This window comes from Anolis carolinensis, chromosome 2 (genome assembly GCF_035594765.1).
Source record: "Anolis carolinensis isolate JA03-04 chromosome 2, rAnoCar3.1.pri, whole genome shotgun sequence".
Classification (NCBI taxonomy): domain Eukaryota; kingdom Metazoa; phylum Chordata; class Lepidosauria; order Squamata; family Dactyloidae; genus Anolis; species Anolis carolinensis.
In genome coordinates this window covers 96,824,083-96,845,954 of record NC_085842.1, presented here as the reverse complement: position 1 = coordinate 96,845,954, position 21,872 = coordinate 96,824,083, and the positions used below count along the sequence as shown (strand labels likewise).

The window sequence follows — 21,872 nt, the reverse complement described above, 5'->3', positions numbered from 1 at the left end:
CAGAAGATCTCTTGCTTTTAGTTTTAACTAACAGAAAGTAAGTAAGTAAGTAAAAGTTTATTTGTATACCGCCCTCTCTCCCGAAAGGGACTCAGGGCGGTTTCCAATATAAAATCAGCATAAAACATTGTACAATAAAACACTGAAAACACTATAAAACGCTATAAGAATTAGAAACAAAAACAAAACATAACAATTGACTAAAACAATCACATAAGCAGAAGGAATATAATCACTCAAATAACATGAATCTGCAAAGAAAGAGAAAAAAAAAGACCACTGGGATGGAGGAGAGGATGGCCTGGAGGGACCACTAGAACTAAAATGCAATGTGATATTCTAAGATGCTTTGGGGCAGAGGAATAAAGTGCAGAGGAAGAAAGTGAGAGACTGACCCTGTATAGCCATGGTCTTAGTTTCATTTCCATCTAAACCATTAAAATGCCTATGTTATTTATTGCTGGTTCATTTAAATGATGGGCTTGGAGAGCTACAACCCGAACTCTGCAAAGCTGCTGGTGTGACTTTCATATAAATTGGATACTGATTTATGCGTGACAGACTATGCCAAAAAACTGCCCCCACGGGGGAGGTGTAGTTCATTGAAATAAATCTGAAATTAAATTATATTGAATAAAATTACAATATGACTGCCTTCAGCAGGAGGGTAATGTATATATTTCATTAAATATTAAAGTTTCATTTCTTTTGTGTATACGTGCATGCTGAGATGGAAAGATGTTCCTGTGGTGTATTTCTTTTAACCCTATATTGATTTAATCCTCTCTTGGTAACTGAAACCTTCTCTATAGTTGGATACCAAATTTAATTGTGGTTTATTGAAGATAGTTACAAAGCCAATGAAAACTGCACTGTTGGGAGGAAGGCATTTGAACTTCAGGAGAACTGTTGACTGGCCCTGGATGAGACTCCATGTCTCAGGTTCAGTCCCCCATCTGCAGCATGTCTCACCTGTCTCTGGGGAAAGTGGGGGCAAGGATTATAAAACATTTCACACATCAGAGTCTCTCTCTCAAATAAGAGAACTCAGGTGGCGAGTGTAAATTAAGGACGCTCAAGGGGTTTGCTCAGTCTGCATGTTTGAAATGAACTGGGGCCAGATTTTCATTTCTTTGATTTATGAGAACCAAGGCTATTTTATTAGAGCATATACTTACTAATATCTTTTAGATTTGACACTTCCACAAATTTTAGGACATGGTTCATGTTTTTTAAATGACACACACACACACACACACACACACACACACACACACACACACACACACACATTTTAAGACACAGCATATACAAAAGGGGTATTATGTTTGTTTCCTTTAGAAATTAATATTTAGGTGTATTTTGAGGAAGGGTTGCTATGTATGTTTGTGTGGGATAACTCATGCGGGTTTTATAATTTTTATTAGATAAAATATAATTTCTTTATATAGCCTCAGGGTTCAACTCTCTTTTGGGTTCTCCCCCACGTTCTTATAGCACTTTTAACTCCCTCTAAGTTTACAAATCTCACTTAGTGCACTTTGATCAGCCCATCCTTATGTTTTATTGCTGCGTTTTAACTTTGTCTTATTAATGGTTGATTTTAATCGTATGTTTTAATTTTTCATTTGTGCGTTTTCAGTATTTGATGTTTTATATATGTATACTTGTTTTGTATTTGTAAGCCGCCCTGAGTCCCTGCGGGGAGATAGAGGCGGGGTACAAGAATAAAATTATTATTGACACAACAACGTTGTATGACACAGCAAACAAGATAGACATGCTGGATTTCGTTTCACAAAACCACAAGTCGAACACTTCCCAAGTGTCTAGGACTGTGTGATGTATTTTCGGATGATGCGTGCAGATCCCAGCAGGGTGGCCTTTTGCAGTTGGCAGATCGTAATTTTGTCAATGTCTATTGTTTCCAAATGCCGGCTGAGATCTTTTGGCACGGCACCCAGTGTGCCCATCACCACCGGGACCACCTGCACTGGTTTCTGCCAGAGTCTTTGGAGTTCAAGCTTGAGGTCCTGGTAGCGGCTGAGTTTTTCCTGTTGTTTTTCTGCAACGACTATGTTTTTTATGGTTTGTGATTTTTTTGTTTATATGTTGTTTCCATCCTGATCTGGGAGAAAAGTGCAATAGAAATAAATAAATAAATAAATAAATAACCTCTGCAGCTTGAGGCCAAAATAGGATGGAGCAGCCTTGTAAATGAAGATGTGCAAAACTGAAGTTGAGCAGATATATGCTAATCCATCAATTCCCAATGCCAACAGGACTACAGACAAAATAGCTTCAATGGGAAATAAAAGCAAGATATCGAAAAGCACCAGATCCTGTCCAATTGTGGAAGCTAAGCAGAGTAACCTCTGGTTATTACTTAGTCGGGAAATTGCTAATGAATACCAGGTGCTGCAGGCTATATTTCAGAGGAAGGAACTGGCAAAGGTACTTCTAAATATTCCTTGCCTAAGGAAAGCATATGAAATTCATGGGGTCACCATAAGTCAACAGGCAACATGAAGCTCCACAGCATGCACACATACATCAATAAGCTAGGAAGTACCAAAATCAAGAAAGGTTGGGTGTATTTTCCTCAAACAGCCCAGTGAAGACTGAACATATCCTGTAGCCATATTAATGTGGAGATGGAAAAGGAAAATGGAAGTCTGATTTGGAGCTGAAGAGAAATGAAATGCCCTGCTGGAAATGAATGGTGGGGTAGAACTGTGAGAATGAGGTTTTATCCTATAGGTTGGGCAGAGAACACAGAAACACTGTGTTGCTGTTTCCAGTTGCATTAAGAACACTAAAAACTACTGCTCTTTGCATTTTATTTGTGTACAATTTATTGGCCCCCTCTTTCCAAAAAGTACCTTACCTAGCATAATTGTGTGAGAAGTGTTCATCTAAAGGAAGGCATGGTCACTTTCTCACAGCACCTTGTAGTTTGTTTCGGTATAATTACTTGTATCATTAGAGGGGCACCAAGACTTCTCTTGAGCTAGATCAGGCATGGACAGACTTTGGCCCTCCAGGAGTTTTGGACTTCAACTCACAAAATTCCTAACAGCCAGTAAACTGGCTGGGATGTCTGGGAGTTGAAGTCCAAAACACCTGGAGGACCAAAATTTGTCCATGTCTGATCTAGATCCTATACTCCGTTTGATACAGCCTAAAATTTCATTTTTAAGCTGCTGCATTACATTCCTGGCTCATGTTCCCCTTATTGTCTACTAAGACTCCAAGATCCTTTTCACATGTTCTTTTTATTGTTTTATTTCTCTTTAAATAATGATAACAAGTATTCTAAATTTTCTTCTAAAAGCATAGGCTATGCATACTTTCTTCTTCTTTTTTGGTATTACAGATTGGCCATCTGCGATGTCCAGACATAAAATCAATCCAGTTGTTGCCTATCACTGATTAAAAATTATCCAGGTAAAATGACTGTAGGTTTATCTCCATGTTACAGTAAGCTATGATTACTGTCTTTTTAAGGAATTGCCAAGGCCTCATGACAACCTTTCAAATAGCTGTTGTAGATTTTATTCTTTATGTGAATTCGGCCAGAGCTTGGAAAGGTACAATGATGAATCTTAATGAGTATCTAGTTGCCTTTAAAGTTCAGAGTTTAGCTCTTTATTTTCCTGTTTCTCTAAATCAAATCTTTCTTTATTACAGTCATAGACCGGCATAAGGAGAATACAGTCTGATAAAAGCATAAAATCATCAAAATCTAAGCTAAAAGCTAAAAAAACAAAAACAAAAGTATATTAAAAAGTTAAAATACAAGATACTGACTAAAAGAAAAAACCTAGAGAGAAAAGAAACAGGAAGAAAATCTGGAGGGGTTTTTTTAGGGACATTCAGGAAAGATGAGACAGCATAAGGAGGGAGGGGTACAGTCAGACACAGGCCAATGAGACTAGGGGGCAGAAGCATTAAATGCATCTATAGTTACAGTTATCTGATAAGTTAGAATGCTAATTTGTAGTACCAGTTATCACCTGCCGAATTTGAAGTGCTTCCACACAGAACTTGGGAACATGATAGGTTATAACAGAGTTGGTATCTGTGAGCAACAGAGTGGTGTAAAATTGTCCTGAGTGCCCTGGGTGTTTATATAGCAATGATGAGATTAGACTAGTTTGAATTTTTCTGTAAAACAGGCACTGGAGGAGCACATGTTCAGTAGTTTCTATGTGTCCAGAGTCACAGGGTCACAGTCTCTCGGGGGTCTTACAGTATTGACCCTTGAGTACAACTGATGTGAGGGCATGACATCGTGGCAGGGTAAAGGCTCTCTGATGGTTGTGTACCTCTAGATTAGTTAAGTATATCAAAGGGGAGGCGAGGTACCTACTGGAACAATGCACCCAGGTGACAAAATACACAAACAAAGCGGGGAAAATCTTTTGATCCATGTCACTGAAAGGTCATATCTGCATGAGTTTGTAAGAACAACTGGAATGGCAGTACAAGAAAAAGAACTATCAAGAGGGCACAAAATGTTATTGGTATTTATTTGGTGCCATTTCAAATCTAAGTGATGCTGATGTCCAGCCATGATGATCCAGCTTGACATGCATATGCTCATTCATTGCTACAGATTGGAAAAGGGGTTGATTTCTCTTTTTATAATATACACTCTTTTCCAGGTCCAAACTAATTCTGTCCTGTTCTGCATCAATTTCTGTTTTTTTTTTTAAAATAAAGGTGGGAGGAAATTTCAACATATTTCTATGCATTATATTGTGCATTCTTAGGACTTTATCACACCAACCTGTTGTCTTGCCATAGTGGCATTAGTGCACTGAATGGATACACATTCCTTTTAGAGCACTCTAAAAGTTGTATGAGCACAACCACGCTGCTTTTTATGGTTCTGTGATCTGTCTTCCACACAGCCTCTCTCCTTCCCTATCCTAGTGTGCCGTTCAGTTGTTTTTTATTTTTTATTTTTACTGCAGTTTCATGGAAATATGAAAATATCAACAACAACAAAATAGAAAAACAAAAAGAAATTAGCCTGCTTGGCAATAGTGACTGGGAAGGAGGAGAGAGAAAGAGGAGGAAAATAATTTCCACTGATGCCGCATGGCTGCTGTTATAAAAACAAAAATGGAAGGGACTTGTTGCACTGAAGTAAGTAAAGTGAAGGAAATGGAATGAAAAATGATTGATATGTTTTATCCATCAATGAAAAGAGAAAACATAACCCTTTTTTAATGCTACAACAGTGACTCAACAAGAATCTACTCTTTGTCTTTGGCTAGTTGTCCCAAATTTGCATAAGAATTTCCTAGTAGTGTGACTTCCCCAAGGACACCCAGACTGTAACTGCACTGTAGAATTAATGCAGTTTGACACCACTTGAACTGACATGGCTCAGTGTTATGGAATCTAGGGAACTGTAGTTTTACAAGGTCGTTAGCCTTCTCTGCCAAAGAGAACTGGTGCCTCAACAAACTACAAATCCAGGGTTTTTTAGCATTGATCCACGGCAGCTCAAGTAGTGTCAAACTGCATTAATTCTACAGTGTAGATGCATATCCCAATGTGTTTCCTGCAAGAAGTTAAATGTTTACTCTAAACACATTTTCACATGGTTTCCCTGGGTGGAAATTAAATTAAAATGACAGCTAGGATATTCCTGAACCACCATGGAGAACTGCAAGGATATTCCTGAACCACCATGGAGAACTGCAAGGAGAATGGCTGAGCTGGATGTAGGTGAGTGTTTGGCCATCAGTTCATCACTGTCCACACGACACTCCCGTGAGATGCAAGGAGACAGTTCAGTGTGAGTCACAGCCATGTCTGCTCTGTTCATAAACTGCTAAGTGGCTCCAGGGAAGTGGCAGCTGTGAGAGCCCAGCTCTTTTGGAGCTGGAGCACCCGACATTGCATGTCTTCTTGGTTATGTCGATGTTCAGAAGCTCAATGGCTCAAGGCTCATTACTGCCGATCAGCTAAATTTGGATGTGAGGAACAGTCATGAGAAAATAGGAACTTTTATTTCTGCTCCACAGCCTTCTACCTCCCCCAAGTCTTCCATTGGTTTGTGCTAATCATTTCACCCCCAATGCACTGCTGTCCTTTTGTGTGACTCAACAGGCCTCAGCAATAAAGTGCACATTCAGATGGTACAAGGTCAGCTAGAGCCAGCCATCCCAACAGATATGTTGCTTACTCAGAATGGATCTTATGCTGGGTTATAAACAGGCTTTCCCTACAAAGTTACTCATTTGGCTAGATTACAGTTACACTGGCAAAATGTAGGCTGATGGAGTAAGTGCTGATGGCATGGTTGTCAAAGGATATTTTTTTTCCATATGATATGAAAGCATATTATATAACCAGCAGGTTTGTTGAAGGGGAGATGACATGGATAAAGTTGACATTACCCTAAAGGTTTCATCCTCCACAGATGTTTTGACTAGTGTGGTGTTGTTCCATCATGTATATAAAAGGTGGAAGAAGAATATATGTCTACACATGCTTTTACAGCATCTATATATACTGTAATCCCAGGCCCCTTCCACATTGCCCCTATATCTCAGGATCTGCTCCCAGATTATCTGTTTATCTCAGGCAGTGGGGAACTCATATAATCAAGTTTAAAGCAGGTAATCTGGGATGAGATCCTGGGATATAGGATAGTGTGGAAGGGGCCCTAGATGCATGCAGGTAGATGTTTAAAAGACATATGGGCATATATCACAAAACCCATGCAGGACTGGAAACTTTCACTTGGTTCAGATTTCTAAACAAGATGGCCCAATTCACATTTTCCTGATAAATATGAAGACTGGAATTCGGTTACCCTTTGACCCTTTAGGATTAATGAACTAGATGAATGTTATTAAATGTAGAAGTGTAGATGTATAGTGTTTTCTAAAGGGAGTAGGAAAACAAGGAGTTAAAATCAACAGACCCCAAGAATGAAGTTGTAGAATAGATCTAGTAGTTCTGTGTCCAATATATGTTTAATAGTGTAAATAAGTTTTATGTCAGGGTGACAGTTTAGATATAGTCATGTTAGATATAGTAGATTTAGTTTTATATATTACTATCTGTGCCTGGCCACACATTGCTGTTGGCCAGATGGAATAGCAGTGAATAGCCTTGCAGCCTCAAAGCCTGGCCATTTTCTTTTTATGGGAATCCTTGTTTGGTGGGGTGGAATACAAAGGAATAGGCTTCCTGCTTAGAAGGCTGGGTACTTGTGTTCTAGGGGAATGGTTTTTTTTGGGCTGCTAGAATTGCAATGAAAGCCTGGCTGCTTGCTACCTAGGGGAATCTTTGGTTGGTCAGCTTCAATAGTACAGAGTAGTATCGCTGCTTCAAAGCCTAGCTACCTTCTAACAAGGTTAATCCTTTGTTGGTCTGATTGAATTGCACTGAATAGCCTTGTAGATTCAATGCCTGACTGTATTATACCTAGGGGAATCCTTGTTTGGCAAGCTGGAGTAGCACCCTCAATCAGTGGCTACTTCCTTTGAAGGGGAATCATTGTTTGACCAGGTTGAATTGCACTGAATAGTCTTGCAGCTTAAAAAACCTGGCTGCTTTCTACATAGGGGCATCCTTCATTGGCCAGGTTGAATGGAACAGAGTAGCCTTGTGGCTTCAAAGCCTGCGGGTTTTCTATCTAGGGGAAATCTGGGTTGGCCAGGATCAACAGCACCAAATAGCCTTGCTGCTTGCAAGCCTGGCCGCTTTCTACCTTGCGGAATCCTTGGTTGGCCAGGTTGAATAGCAATTAATAGTCTTGGTGCAGCAGGCATGAATGCTGCAATTAGCCACCTTGATTAGCATTTGATGGCCTTGCAGCTTCAAAGCCTGGCTGCTTCCTGTTTGAGGGAATCCTTTGTTGGGAGGTGTTCACTGGCCCTGGTTGTTTTCTGTCTGGAATTTCCCTGTTTTCAGAGTGTTGCTTTTTATTTACTGTCCTGATTTTAGAGATTATATTGTTCTGTATTATTATACACAGTAATTATTATATATTATATTTATAACCCTATATTGTCTGCTTAGAACTGGATTACATGAGGCCCCTTCTACACAGCTGTAAAAAATCCACACTGAACTGGATTATATGGCAGTGTGGACTCAAGATGATCCAGTTCAAAGCAGATACTGTGGATTATCTGCCTTGGTATTCTGGGTTATACAACTGTGTGGAAGCGATAGGGCCTTGAGTTTACACTGCCATATATTCCAGTTCAAATCAGATAATCTGTATTTTATAGGCAGTGTGGAAGAGGCCTAACTGAATCCTGGCTGTCCCTCGGCACCATTGTGGCTGAGTGGGTTGCTAGGAGACCAAGTGAGCGGGGCCTAAAGGGGGCAGGGCCTACCCTTCTGACCAGCAGCCAGGGTTGAAAACGGCTCTTCCTCGTCCTCTAATTTGGACTTTATTTTTCTAGGTTTTTTGTTTGAAAGACATAGATTGGATGACTATGTCTTTTGTGGCCAAATTTGGTGTGATTTGGTTCAGTGGTTTTGTTGTTTACTCACCTCTCTCTCTCTCTCTCTCTCTCTCTCTCTCTCTCTCTCTCTCTCTCTCTCTCTCTATATATATATATATATATATATATATATATCAACAGCTGTTTATCTTGTATTTATTTTTTCAACTTTTTCTCTATTTCTGAATAAAAAAATAATTTTACAGAAGTATGAAACAATTTGCCTCCAAGAAAGCAACTCTTGATATTTTATGTTTTTTCTCCTCAAACTTATTTTGGGAGTCTCTTTAACTCTTTCAAAAAACAGACTTTGCTGGATATACATATGCAGAAAATGAGCTAGCAATAAGGTGCTAGAATAGAAGGATGAAGCACACACACACAAATAAAACAAAATTCTGAAATACAAAAACACAAAAAACGTTTCTTACATGTAGAAAACTAGCATGACAGTGAAGAGACTTGACTATATTCCTTCTCCTTGACTTGCTGTTTTTTTTTTTTTTTACTTTCAGGTTTTCTATTTTTTTAAAAAATGTAGAGGAACATTCAACATTTCTAATTGTTTCAGTTGCTACAATTTATTCTACCACTTATCCCTCACTCCATGTGTGGCTCTAGTGTACATCATGAGATAAGTTCACAGGAAGAACTGGAAAGTAGAAGGCAGTTATTTATTAAAAGGAAAGATAATTGTGCTTTTGTAGTCCCGCAAATAGAATGAAAAGAAACCCAACATTAATGCTGTGACCCAAAACAAAACTGAAAGAAAAAGAATGAGAGTGTGCACTACATACCTTTAAAATTGGGCCTGATTCTGGCATCGTATCCTGATGTCCTTCCCATCAGTTTATCCAGGAAATCTGAAGGGGACATTGGTTTAGGAGCTGATCGGGCTGCTGCTCCAGTTTCTTTGGAAGCGGCGAGGCTGAGCCGAAAAGAAGAAAGCAAACAGAGATTTCATTAGTAGTCCTTCTTCTCTTGCCGATTTTTCCCCCTTTTGCCTTCTGGTTGTGATGGTTTAGGATCAGAATTCTTTGCAGCTAGAAGCCCCGACAAATACTGCTGTGGATTCTTCTTGAAGCTGGTCTCTGCTAATTTGTTTGCTCAGACCAAACATTCCTGAACACGGAATCCCAAATGCTACCCAAGATCAAGCCAAATGATAGAGAAAAAAATCCCTCTGCTAATTTTAGGTACAGACTCTGAGTATCAGTTAAATCAGAAATGTGAACTTTAGCATTCAATCCTAGTGGGAAAACACACTCTGAGATTATCTAGGTTTTATTATGGTGCATCAATTACCATGTAATTACATGGCAAATAGCAGAAGAGAGAGCATGCAGTATGTTGACATTTTCATTTCTAGAGTCAGTAGGGTGTGGGAGCTATGGAAGCTTCACTTTGCTTGAATAGGTAGCTTGAGATGAAATTTCCTGCACAGCATGGGAGACTTTAGGGAATGAGGATTTTCCTACATCATTGGTAAGGAAATTTGGCAGCCGTGCTGCGAACAAAGCACCTCCAAGTCTTTAGTTTGAGGTTGAAACATACAACCATAGAGATCTGATTTAATGTTAGCAATCCTCCCTGCAGGTTTACTCATTAAATATTTATTTACACTATTTCTATATCACTTCCCAGTCAACAAGGTATCATGCAGCGACGAACAAATAAAAGCAGTGAAAACAGTAAAAAAAAAAAAACTTTAAAAGACTTTTTAAATACTAAAGATACACTTAATATACCAAAATGCAATTTGAAATGATTGGGGCCAAAAGTGTTTTGAATTTTTGATCCCCTCCCAGATTTTGCATACATGAGATATCTTTGAGATGTGACTTATTAATGTTTCATATGCATCTTATTCACATAGCCTGAAAGTAATTTTATATACAATTTTAAACTAATTTGTGCAAGAAACAAAGTTTGTATACATTGAACCATTATAAAGCAAAGGTGTCCCAGCTATCCATTTGTTATTTGCTTTCAAGTCATTTCCAATTTATGGTAACTTTAAGATGACTCTATCACAGAGCATTCATGGCCAGATTTGTTTACAGAGTGTTTGCCCTTTCCTTTTTTCTGAAGCTGAGAGAGAGTGACTTGCCCAAGGTTATCCAGTAGATTTTCATGGCTGAATAGAGATTTGAGGCCTGATCTCAGAGTTGCAGTCCAATGCTCAAACCACTTCATAATTCTGTCTTTCACTTAGAAATATCATTTTAAAACAGAACCATTTCACGTATTAAAGGCTATGTAGAACAGCACAGTTTGGCTGTTGCCAGAAGCTTGAAAAAGATTAGACCCAATTTCCTTGGTTATGGAATTCCATAGCCTGGATGATGCTACAGAGAAAATTTCAGTTAGGCTCATATGGGAAGAAAAGATCTTTCAGATATTCTGACCCAAAACCATTTAGGGCAGTGGTTCTCAACCTGTGGGTCCCCAGATGTTTTGGCTTCAACTCCCAGCAATCCTAACAGCTGGTAAACTGGCTGGGATTTCTGGGAGTTGTAGGCCAAAACACCTGGGGGACCGACAGGTTGAAAACCACTCATTTAGGGCTTTGTAGGTCAACACCTGTATCTTGAATTAAGCTCAGAACTCATTCTTGCTGGATTAGTGTTATATGTTTTATAAAATGCACAACTGACACCAATATGGTTGCTGCATTTGCACTAGCTGTAGCTTCTGAACACTTTTCAAGCGGAGCCCCATGTAGAATGCATTACAGTAGTCTAACCAATTAACTAATTGTTAATATGTTAAATGCACTCATACTTGAAATCTTCTGAAATCAGTAAATTTCAGATACTTGTTTATTCTGTTCCATTGTACATGATGTGATCTGGGTATTCTAAATATCATTGGACTGAAACTCCTATCCTCCTTCAGCATTGCCTGTCCTAGCTACTACTGAAGAAATCTGCAGTCCAACAACATCTGGTGACTCATACATTTCTCAGCTTCAGGAGACAAGTTTAACCAAAGAAGCGTCCTGGCAGGAGCAAAGCATCAAAAGTCATGCCCTCACTTTTAGAAGCATGTGGAGCATGAAGAAATCCAGTTGACCTCTAGACCTAATATCTTCATGAATTTCTTTTGTGCCCCCACTTGAGTCACTGATTCAACTTTGAAAAGCTTAGTGCTTTATCAATGAGAACCATCTTTTTTTCCTATCTGAGAACAGCACATCATTATGATTAAATGTGGAAGAGCTAAGAAATGCATTGACGAACTAAAATTTCATGAGACTTGTATAAATCATTAACAAAGAGCCTATTGTGGAAATGTTTCAGATGATTTTGCATCTCTCTGCTGAATTGTTTCTCCCTATACATTCCTGGCAAATAGAAGCATACATCGATCATCATTTCTCGTGATGCATTATTATGGTAAAATGTGCCAACCTCTGAGCACATCTCAGAAAGGTGTACTGCTACCTGCTAATCCCTAGGAAGCTTCCTATTATCTCCTTGGGCTGGATGGATGCATCATTTAATCTTCTACCTGTGTGTTCCCATTACTTGAGCTGCCTGACAAGACTAATGGACTAGTGGAGGGTATAGTTAGGAGATCAAATACATAGCTTAGGCTGTTCAGCCTAAGTCCAGTTTAAAAACAGAATTGGAAGAAGTAGCTATCCTATCATCACTGGGTTCCTGGACAATGCTAAGCTGAACAGGCTGCTGGCTATGTGGTTGCTGTTGTTGCATGCCTTCAAGTTGTTTCTGAGTTATGGAGACTGTGACGGCGCGAGTGGCGCCATCTATATGTCAAACTATAAGTTGCAAGATTTGAATTGTTGTATCATGCCTGATTTTGCTCTTACCCTGTAAATGTAGTTGTATTGGTTATTTATATCTGTCAATCAATGTTGTTTGTACCTGTTATATTGCTCTCTCAGCAAAACTGTTTGGCTCCACCTCTTCCCCGAGTAGGACAGTGTTTCCTCTTTTCATTCCACCAGCAAGCTCTCTATCGGATGGACGTGAGAGAGAGAGACTTGGCACTAAAAGCCCTTCAAAAGTTACCTCTCAGCACCAATTCTGAGGTTCTTACCCTTGGGACTCACACTTCATGTTCAGGGCCAACCTGAACAACGTTGAGGAGTCTCAAGTGCCTTCACATCAGTCCTTTGGCAACAGAGGAAGACTCTTGTCTTCAGATATAGGTCATTGGACTGAGGCTGAGTTTGCTCCGGCATTCACAGCCAGAGAAAGAGGGATCTGGACAAGCTTCATGGACTTAAACAATCAAAGACTGTAATGTATATTTTCTTTTACCCCCTTTGTGAACAATAAACCCAGTTTTTGAGTTATCTACAGTGTTTTGGTCCTTGGGAGTTCCAGTTTCCCTAAAGGAGGGCAAGAAGCAATCCCCTGGGGAAAGATGTCACGTCCATGCCTCTTTCACTAAGAGTACAGCCCCAGGCGCGACGGCACAGAGACGCTAAGGGTTTTCTGGAGCTCAGAGTATGTAATTTGCCCAGGATCTTTCTGTGGGCTTCCATGGCTCAGCGGGGAATCAAAACCTGGTATCCAGTATGCTCAAACCACTTTGCCATGCTGGCTTGCATATTGCATGATTATATATATTACTGCTATTATTTCAAATTATTTATTGGTTCATATACAGGCAGTCCCCAAGTTATAAACATTCAACTTACACACAACTCATAGTTAAGAATGTGGGTGGGAAGGGAAATTTACCCCTCAGAAGGGAAATTCACTCCTGAAAGTTATCATGGGAATAAGGTGTCTCCACTGAAGCTTTCTCACCAATACTTGTTTCCACAACAAATTCTCAAAATCCAATTCTCACAGGGACAGAAAGTGAGGTGAAGTCTTCTGAACAAGGGCACAGACAGCAAAACAAACACCACAGGGATGTAACTATTCCCTATGCCTTAAAAACCTTTTGACTGAGGTTCCACTTAAAAATGTACCTGTTCCGATTTACATACATAGTCAATTTATGAACAGACCTTCAGAACCTATCTTTTTGGGACTTCCTGTAGATTATCACATGCACAGTGTATGCAGAACTGTTTCCTACTTTGGTGATGTGTAAATAATCACTCTTGCTGGCTAGAGAGCATTTGAAAAGTATGAGCCAGACCCAATTTCTAGAAAGCCTTTAAGTATGATGTTCTCAAGAAAGCGTTTACCCCACTCATACATTTCCTCTTCCTCTTCTTCACCACTACCATTATTGCTGCTGTCTGCTTGATGAACTTTTGGGCCCAGTCTCCTCTATAGACTCATCAATTACACAGTCAGAGTTGGAAGGGCCCTCCTACTCAATGCAGGAGCTCCAGCAATAGCATCTCCAGCAGCTAGTTGTTCAGACTTTCTTTGAAGACATCTAGAGAAAGAGATTTCTCCGCTTCTCTAGGTAATAGGGAAGCACTTCTCTTTCTGTCAAGAAGCTCCTTCTGAGGCTCAATCTAAACCTAGTCTCCTGTAACTTAAAGCCATTAGGCCTGCTCCTAATATCTGGGGAAGTGGAGAACAAGCCTGCACCCTCCTTTCTGTGACAGTAGTTTAGATATTTAAAGTACTGTACAATCATGTTGCCCTTCAGACTTCTCTGAAACCTTTCCTCATCATGTTTTATTCTCCATGCTTATCGTCCTTGTTGTCCTTCTCTGAATTCACTCCAGCTTGCTATATCCTTCTTAAATTGAAATGCTCAGAACAGAACACAGTACTCCAGAACAGGCCTGGCAAATGCAGAACATACTGGGACTATTATTTATCTCGTGAACTAAGATTCTATTAATTCATATTAGTGCAAAAAGTATTATTTGCTTTCTTTGTTACAGCAACCTTGCTGGTTCAGGTTCTACTTGTATTCAACAATAAACCCAAGGTCCTTCTCACAACTACTGTGTTTTATACTAGTTGCGTATTTGGATTTTGTGACCTCAAGACAGAAATTTGCATTTGTCCTTGTTGAATTTCATTCTATTAGTTTCAGCCAATTTTTCTAGTTTATCAGGGTCTTTTTGAATTCTGTTCCTATCTTCCAATGTGTTAGCTACCCTTACAAGTTTTGTATAACCTACAGACTTGATAAGGATTCCCTCTACCCATTGTTGAATTCATTGATAAAAATGTTGAAGAGTATTGGCATTCTATTCAAGACTTCCCGCAGGTCATGTTTGAAGTACAACCATTTATGGTGACTCTTTGAATATAGTTTCCAACCAATTATAGATCCATCTGATGGTATTTCCATTTATTCAACTCAAAATATCATGGTGGATTTCATCAAATGTTTGGCTGAAATCCAGAAATCTATCATCCCAAGAGGAGAGGAGGGAATACAGTTGGCCACCTCAGAATATAGAGGTATTAATAATTGCATTTTTTACTGCCAGGGAGGCAGAGAGGGGTTTGCGAGTCAGTGTCTAGACCTAGAGGAAACTGTTTGCATTTCTAGGGCTATATCCCCACTGCAGAATTATAGAACTTTGATACCACATTAACTGACATGGTTGAATGCTATGGAATTCTGGGAAATGTAGTTTTGTGAGATTTTTCATAGGAAGGAGTTATGGCACTTTCAAACAGCTATAACTGTACAGTGTGAATGGGAGGCAACTTTGAGCCTGATCATGAATGAGTCATGCTGGCAAATGCTTTGACATCATTCCCTTAAGAACTGCATACAGAAGAAATGAGCTGAAATTGTTGTGTTTTATAACCACCACCCATTCAGATGGCCGTATAATAAAAACAAAGAGAGGGAAGGATGGATGGACGGATGGAAGGAAAGGATTTTGGTTTCACACATGGGACAGCACTAAATCAGCATGGATTAATAAATCAAATTGATGCAGAGAAGGAAAGCTTCCTTCCACCTTGAATATACATTCTGCTTCCCTCCCAGAAGCCTATAAAAATGTCTTAGGCCTGAGAAAAACTGCTCTGAGTTCCATATTGGAGAAAAATTGAATATAAATTGTGTGTGTGTATATATATGTATATATATATGTGTGTGTGTGTGTGTGTGTGTATATATACATACATACAGTAGAGTCTCACTTATCTAACATAAATGGGCCGGCAGAATGTTGAATAAGCGAATATGTTGGATAATAAGGAGAGATTAAGAAAAAGCCTATTAAACATCAAAATAGGTTATGATTTTACAAATTAAGCACCAAAACATCATGTTTTACAACAAATTTGACAGAAAAAGTAGTTCAATACACAGTAATGCTATGTAGTAATTACTGTATTTACGAATTTAGCACCAAAATATCATGATGTATTGAAAACATTGACTACAAAAATGCGTTGGATAATCCAGAACGTTGGATAAGTGAGACTCTACTGTATGTTTATATATATATAAACAAATGAAATACTAAAGGAGGTTTTATGGAACATAAAAATAGGAATATATAGCAAGTACAACAAAAATATTAAAAAAGTTAAAAAATACAAAGTGGGTATAAAATGCAAACTGGGATCCTATTTGGAAGTTATGCATGCTTAATGGCAAATTACACATTCATATTCACATTCCCTTGTTTGGGGATACATAGGAACTGTGAAAGTTCCACAATCCTCACTTATCAGTCAGCAGCTGCTGTGATCAATGGAATTCCTTTCATTTATGGTTTTGGAAGCAACTGACTGATATGGTCACTTCTCTGCATAGAGCAATCTCACATTGCTTGAGAGAGGGACTCTGGCCCCTTCTACACTGCCATATAATCCAAATTATCAAAGCAGATAAGCCACATTATCTGCTTTGAATTGGATTATATGAATCTAAATGGCCATATAATCCAGTTCAAACCAGGTAACCTGGATTTTATATGGCAGTATAGAAGGGGACTCTGTTTCTACAATGGAGATCGCTTGTGTGAGGGGGTGGGAATATTATTCGTCCACATGCCGAGTGTCAGTGGAACAGGTCCCCTTTGATCATGACAGCTGATGACTGGTCAATGGGGATGGGAAAATAAGTTTGGGATTCTCTGCACAGCGATATACCTAACTGCTATGATTAGATAGCAATGTACTGCATAGAGAATTCCAGCCATATTTAAAAACACAGTCATACATACATGCACATAACATTTAAAATGCCTAATACAGTTTGGCCAAAGATAACTGAGGTCCCTTCTACGCTGCTCTATATCCCAGATTATCTGTTTTAAACTGGATTATATGAATTTCCACTGCCACTGAGATAAAGGGCAGTGTGGAAGGGGGCTGAGATACCACTTTATTTCTAATTTTAAGAAGAGAAAAAATAAAAACAGTTAGTTGATAAATTGTATATGGGAGTGTATCTGCCAGTAAATAATAGGTACTGTTTGTATACCATTTGTTATACAGAAAATAAATCAACTCTTGTCTTGATTTTAAAGGAAATCCTGTTTTACTAGCAATTTTCATATCAAGAAAAACAGATTAAACAACCTATAGTTCAATTATTCCCCATACATTCAGAGGTAGAATGTACAGGACATTTAAAGAAGCCGACCAGCAAAACTCTCAAATCTATCTGCAATGGTAGGCATGGCAAGTCATTAAATGCAAGGCTTCCTATTCCAGTCTCCTAACATTCATGAATATTGTCTTTGACCTTCAGGAAATTATTAATGGAATAATTTTCTGCAAACCACATTGACAGCATGGAGTCTGTTCTCCATATACTCCATTAAATTTCCTTTTGTTTCATTTCACTAGTAAAAATGTTCTTCTGCCACCAGAAGGAAGAATTTATGACCAGAAATTATCAGGAAAATAATGTCAGGATTTGTGTTTGCCAGCATTCAGAAAGAATGCCTTCAGCTCAGGAATGAGTCCATTTATTGTTTGCTTAAGAAAGTATACTCGTTGTTGTTGTTGTTGTTGTTGTTGTTGTTATGTGCATTCAAATCAATTTTAATTTTTGGTAACCATAAGGTCCTATATCTAGAATACGTTCTGCCAAGCAGATTCTCTAGAAGAGCCATGTATTTCCTAGTGTACAATGTAAGAATAGCTTTTTGATTTATTTATTTCGTGTCAAAAGCATTGGTACAGCAAATACATTTCAAATAATGGAAATAAAATAGAAAAGAAAGAAATCACAAGCAACTAAATAGTTTTGGACCAAAAGCGGGCAACAGCAACCGCATTGTCTGTAGCTTTAAACAACTCCTCCTCCGTACATGAGGCAGGGCATTGTGGGCAAGCATACATATGCTGAGTTGTTTGTTCAGCTCCACAGTCACACAAGGTGGAGGATTCCTCCAGGTAGTGCCACCTTGCCAAGTTGTCTTTTGATCTGCCCACTCCGCTTCTGAGTCTGTTCAGGGACTTCCAAGTTGCCCATTCTTGGTTTGCCCCTGGAGGAAGACCCTCTTGGGGGGCCATCCAGTTAGAATTGCCAGGTTTAGCTGCCCAGAGGGACACCCTTGCTGTTGCTGGAGGAACATCAAGAGGAGTGGTGGTTCTCATGAAGCCCTTCCTTGATTTGAATCTGGTGGGAGGAGGGTGATAGCCATGCAGTGGGTGGCTTTCACAATGTTCGACCTTTTCTCTCTCACCGTTAGCAGCAACTTCCCGTCGCACGTCAGGAGGGGCAATGCCAGCTAACTTGTGGAGTTTATCAACAGGTGTAGGTTTAAGGCATCCCGTGATGATTCTGCATGTTTCATTCAGTGCTATGTCCACCTGCTTTGCATGGGCAGACTTGTGCCAAACAGGACAGGCATACTCTGCAGTTGAGAAAGATAAGGCCAGGGCTGATGTTCTTATTACTTGTGGGTCTGCTCCCCATGAGCTGCCAGTCAGTTTCCGCAGGATGTTATTGCGTGCAGCTACTTTGTGCTTGGTGTTCATGCAGTGTTTCCTATATGTTAGTGTTCGGTCTAAGGTGACACCAAGGTATTTAGGATGGAAACAGTGTTCGAGCTCTTGGCCTTCCCAAGTAACTTTCAGTTTCCTGTTGGCTTCGCGGTTACGTAGGTGGAAAGCACACACTTGTGTCTTGGCAGGGTTAGGCTTCAGGTGGTTCTCTTTGTAGTAGCTGGAGAGATCTTTCAAGGCATTGGTGAGTTGCTTTTCAACTGTTTCAAAATCTTTCGCTTGTGTTGTTAGGCCCAGGTCATCAGCATATATAAAGCTCTTTGTGTGTGGTGGTTGTGGCTGATCGTTCGTGAAGATGTTAAATAAGGTCGGTGCAAGAACGCTGCCTTGGGGTAAACCATTCTTTTGCCTCCTCCATCTGCTTTTCTGGCCCTGAAACTCCACATAGAAGCTGCGGTTTTCTAAGAGGGTCTGGACAGTTTTTGTAAAGTCAAAGTCCCGGGTGATATGGTAGACTTTATGCAGCATTTTTCTATGTTGCACCGTGTCATAGGCTGCCGTAAGGTCCACAAAAACTGTTCCCGTGATGCAGCCTTTCTCGTAGCCTTCCTCGATATGTTCAGTCAGATGAAGAATTTGACCTGTACAGGTAGTTGCACCGTATCATCACTCTATAAACCACCTGGGGCTGATTTCTATTTTACACCCCCAACCAGTTGCCACAATCATGAAGCCCATTTTGTTGTGGGAGATTTCAATAGCCACAGCTGTGTCTGGGGCTATGACGAAGATGATAGAAATGGCGAAGCAGTTCTAACGTGGGCCGACAATAGTAGAATGAGCCTCCTTCATGACAGTAAATTACCACCATCATTTAATAGCGGCCGATGGAAGTGTGGTTATAACCCTGATCTGATTTTTGTAAAGGAAAGCATAAGCCACCAATGCACCAAAAGGGTATTAAACCCAATACCTAACACACAACACTGACCAATATGCTGCGTAGCATATGCAGCTGTAAGACCGAAAAGCGTCCCATTCCGCAGAAGATATAACTTCAATAAAGCTAACTGGACAAAGTTTACAGAGACCTTGGAAGCTGCTATTTCTGATATAGAACCTTCTATAGAAAATTATGACCTGTTCGTAGAAGCTGTGAAAAGATCCTCAAGGCTCTCAATCCCTAGAGGCTGTCGCACAAGCTACCTACCAGGCCTAAACGAAGAATCACTAAATCAGCTACAAGAATATCTCAGATTATTTCAAGAGAACCCATACAGTGATGGGACTATAGCAGCAGGCCAAAAACTATCTACAGCCTTAGCTAATGCTAAGAAAGACCGTTGGATAGAGCTGCTTGAGAACCTGGACATGTCCAAGAGTAGCCGAAAAGCCTGGCAATTGCTGAGACGCCTGGATAGCGACCCTCCGGTCAACCCTGGACACGCCAACATGACACCAGATCAGATAGCTCACCAGCTAATTCAGAATGGGAAAACCAACCACAGCAGAATAAAGATGAAAATCAACAGGGTGCCAGAACTTGAAACCCACCAGTTGTCTTCTCCTCTAAACCTGAAAGAACTCAGAGAAGCCATCAAGCGATGTAAGACTGGTAAAGCACCTGGCCTAGATGACCTGATGATGGAGCAAATCAAACACTTGGGGGCCAAAGCTGAAAACTGGCTTTTGAAATTCTACAATCAATGCCTGGCACACAAACAGATTCCCAGAGCATGGAGGAAAACTAAGATAATTGCCATCTTAAAACCTGGTAAAGATGCCTCCAATGCCAGGAACTATCGACCAATCTCCCTCTTATGTCATCTATATAAAGTCTATGAGAGGATGCTATTAAATCGACTAGGACCTGTTATCGAACCCAAGCTTATTGCACAACAAGCAGGTTTCAGACCAGGGAAAAACTGTACAGGTCAAATTCTTCATCTGACTGAACATATCGAGGAAGACTACGAGAAAGGCTGCATCACGGGAACAGTTTTTGTGGACCTTACGGCAGCCTATGACACGGTGCAACATAGAAAAATGCTGCATAAAGTCTACCATATCACCCGGGACTTTGACTTTACAAAAACTGTCCAGACCCTCTTAGAAAACCGCAGCTTCTATGTGGAGTTTCAGGGCCAGAAAAGCAGATGGAGGAGGCAAAAGAATGGTTTACCCCAAGGCAGCGTTCTTGCACCGACCTTATTTAACATCTTCACGAACGATCAGCCACAACCACCACACACAAAGAGCTTTATATATGCTGATGACCTGGGCCTAACAACACAAGCGAAAGATTTTGAAACAGTTGAAAAGCAACTCACCAATGCCTTGAAAGCTTTTTGATGAGGTCCATACTTGAACCTTGGTTCAGTGACTATTTGAGGATGTAGGCACTCCTGCAGAATGGTGGAAGCTGTACATACACAGCTTCCTTTGTTACAAGGATTTCCTATTCCCTTAAAACAGTGATAGCCCCTGTCTCACTCATATGCATGAGTGCGCCAAGTAATAAGGACACAGTTACATTAGAGAGCAAATATCTTCCCCTAAGCAATCTGGGGGAAATGGCTGTAGTTGGTTTAAAAATCTGTATCTGTGCTTTGCAAGCTCAGGAGAAAATGGGAAAAGAGGGAATCAATACCGGGCTATAAATCTGCATTCCAAAAGAGGTTCTGCATGGAAATGAGCCGGGCGGAAAAAAATTCAATTAAACAGCAAATGAGTTGGTGCCCAAAGAATCCTGCCAGTTCAGCAGAGAAGTGCCAGAAAATGCAATATACTGATTCCTTCTCATTAACCACGAGCCATAGGAAAGACTATGGGGAATCATACAATCAAATATCTTACAGTTTCAGGGTTGTTGTTGGTTTTTTTTTTTTTAAAAAAAACACAACCCAAGGATATGTATTAGATGAGAGAAAAGGCTAAAAAAATAATTCCTCTATATTCTGGGACCAAAGGAATGCAGTGTTCTATGGGCCCCCCAAAAGGCAGATGTGCCTTGCTAAACCCTCTTGTTTAAAAATCCAAAAGCCCCTCAGGCCTCTTCTACAATGCCATATAAAATCCAGATCATTTGCTTTGAACTGGAAATGTAGATTCATACAATTTAAAAGAGATAATGTGGATTATCTGCTTTGATAATCTGGATTGTATGGCAGTGTAGAAGGGGCCTCAGAGGAGGTAAAAAAAAGATAATCCGTTGCCCAAGCCTGTAGCCAAAGGGGTGGTTTAAGGGTTGAAACCACCCCCGAAATTTCTCAGGTCAAAAAAACTTGGTTTACTCATGAATTTTAACTGGTTAATCAAATCCTCCTGCCAAGAATATGAGAAGCAAAAATGACCAAGTTGGTCCACCCATATCTGGCAGGCAAAGCCTAATTCACGATGTGTGTGTGTGTTTGTGTGTGTGTGTGTGTGGGGGGGGATTTGACCTTAATTGCAGGTGGAAACTGAGATGTCTCCCACTGATTCATCTAATCTAAGTCCTTCCAAAGAAACTATGGAACAGGAGCAAAGAGAAAAAGCTGTGTCATTGTTAGACCTTGGACTTTAT

The 21,872-nt window shown here is 39.9% G+C and overlaps 1 protein-coding gene across 2 annotated transcripts in view; it reads right to left on the bottom strand.

The window, feature by feature from the left end:
* Nucleotides 1–21,872, bottom strand: part of glra1 (glycine receptor alpha 1) — a 114,154-nt gene that overhangs the window by 71,429 nt on the left and 20,853 nt on the right. For both annotated transcript variants that reach the window (XM_016995732.2, XM_008116333.3), the window contains exon 2: nucleotides 9,281–9,411. In XM_016995732.2, coding sequence (XP_016851221.1) covers nucleotides 9,281–9,411 — 131 coding nt within the window. The remainder of the gene's footprint in view (nucleotides 1–9,280; nucleotides 9,412–21,872) is intronic.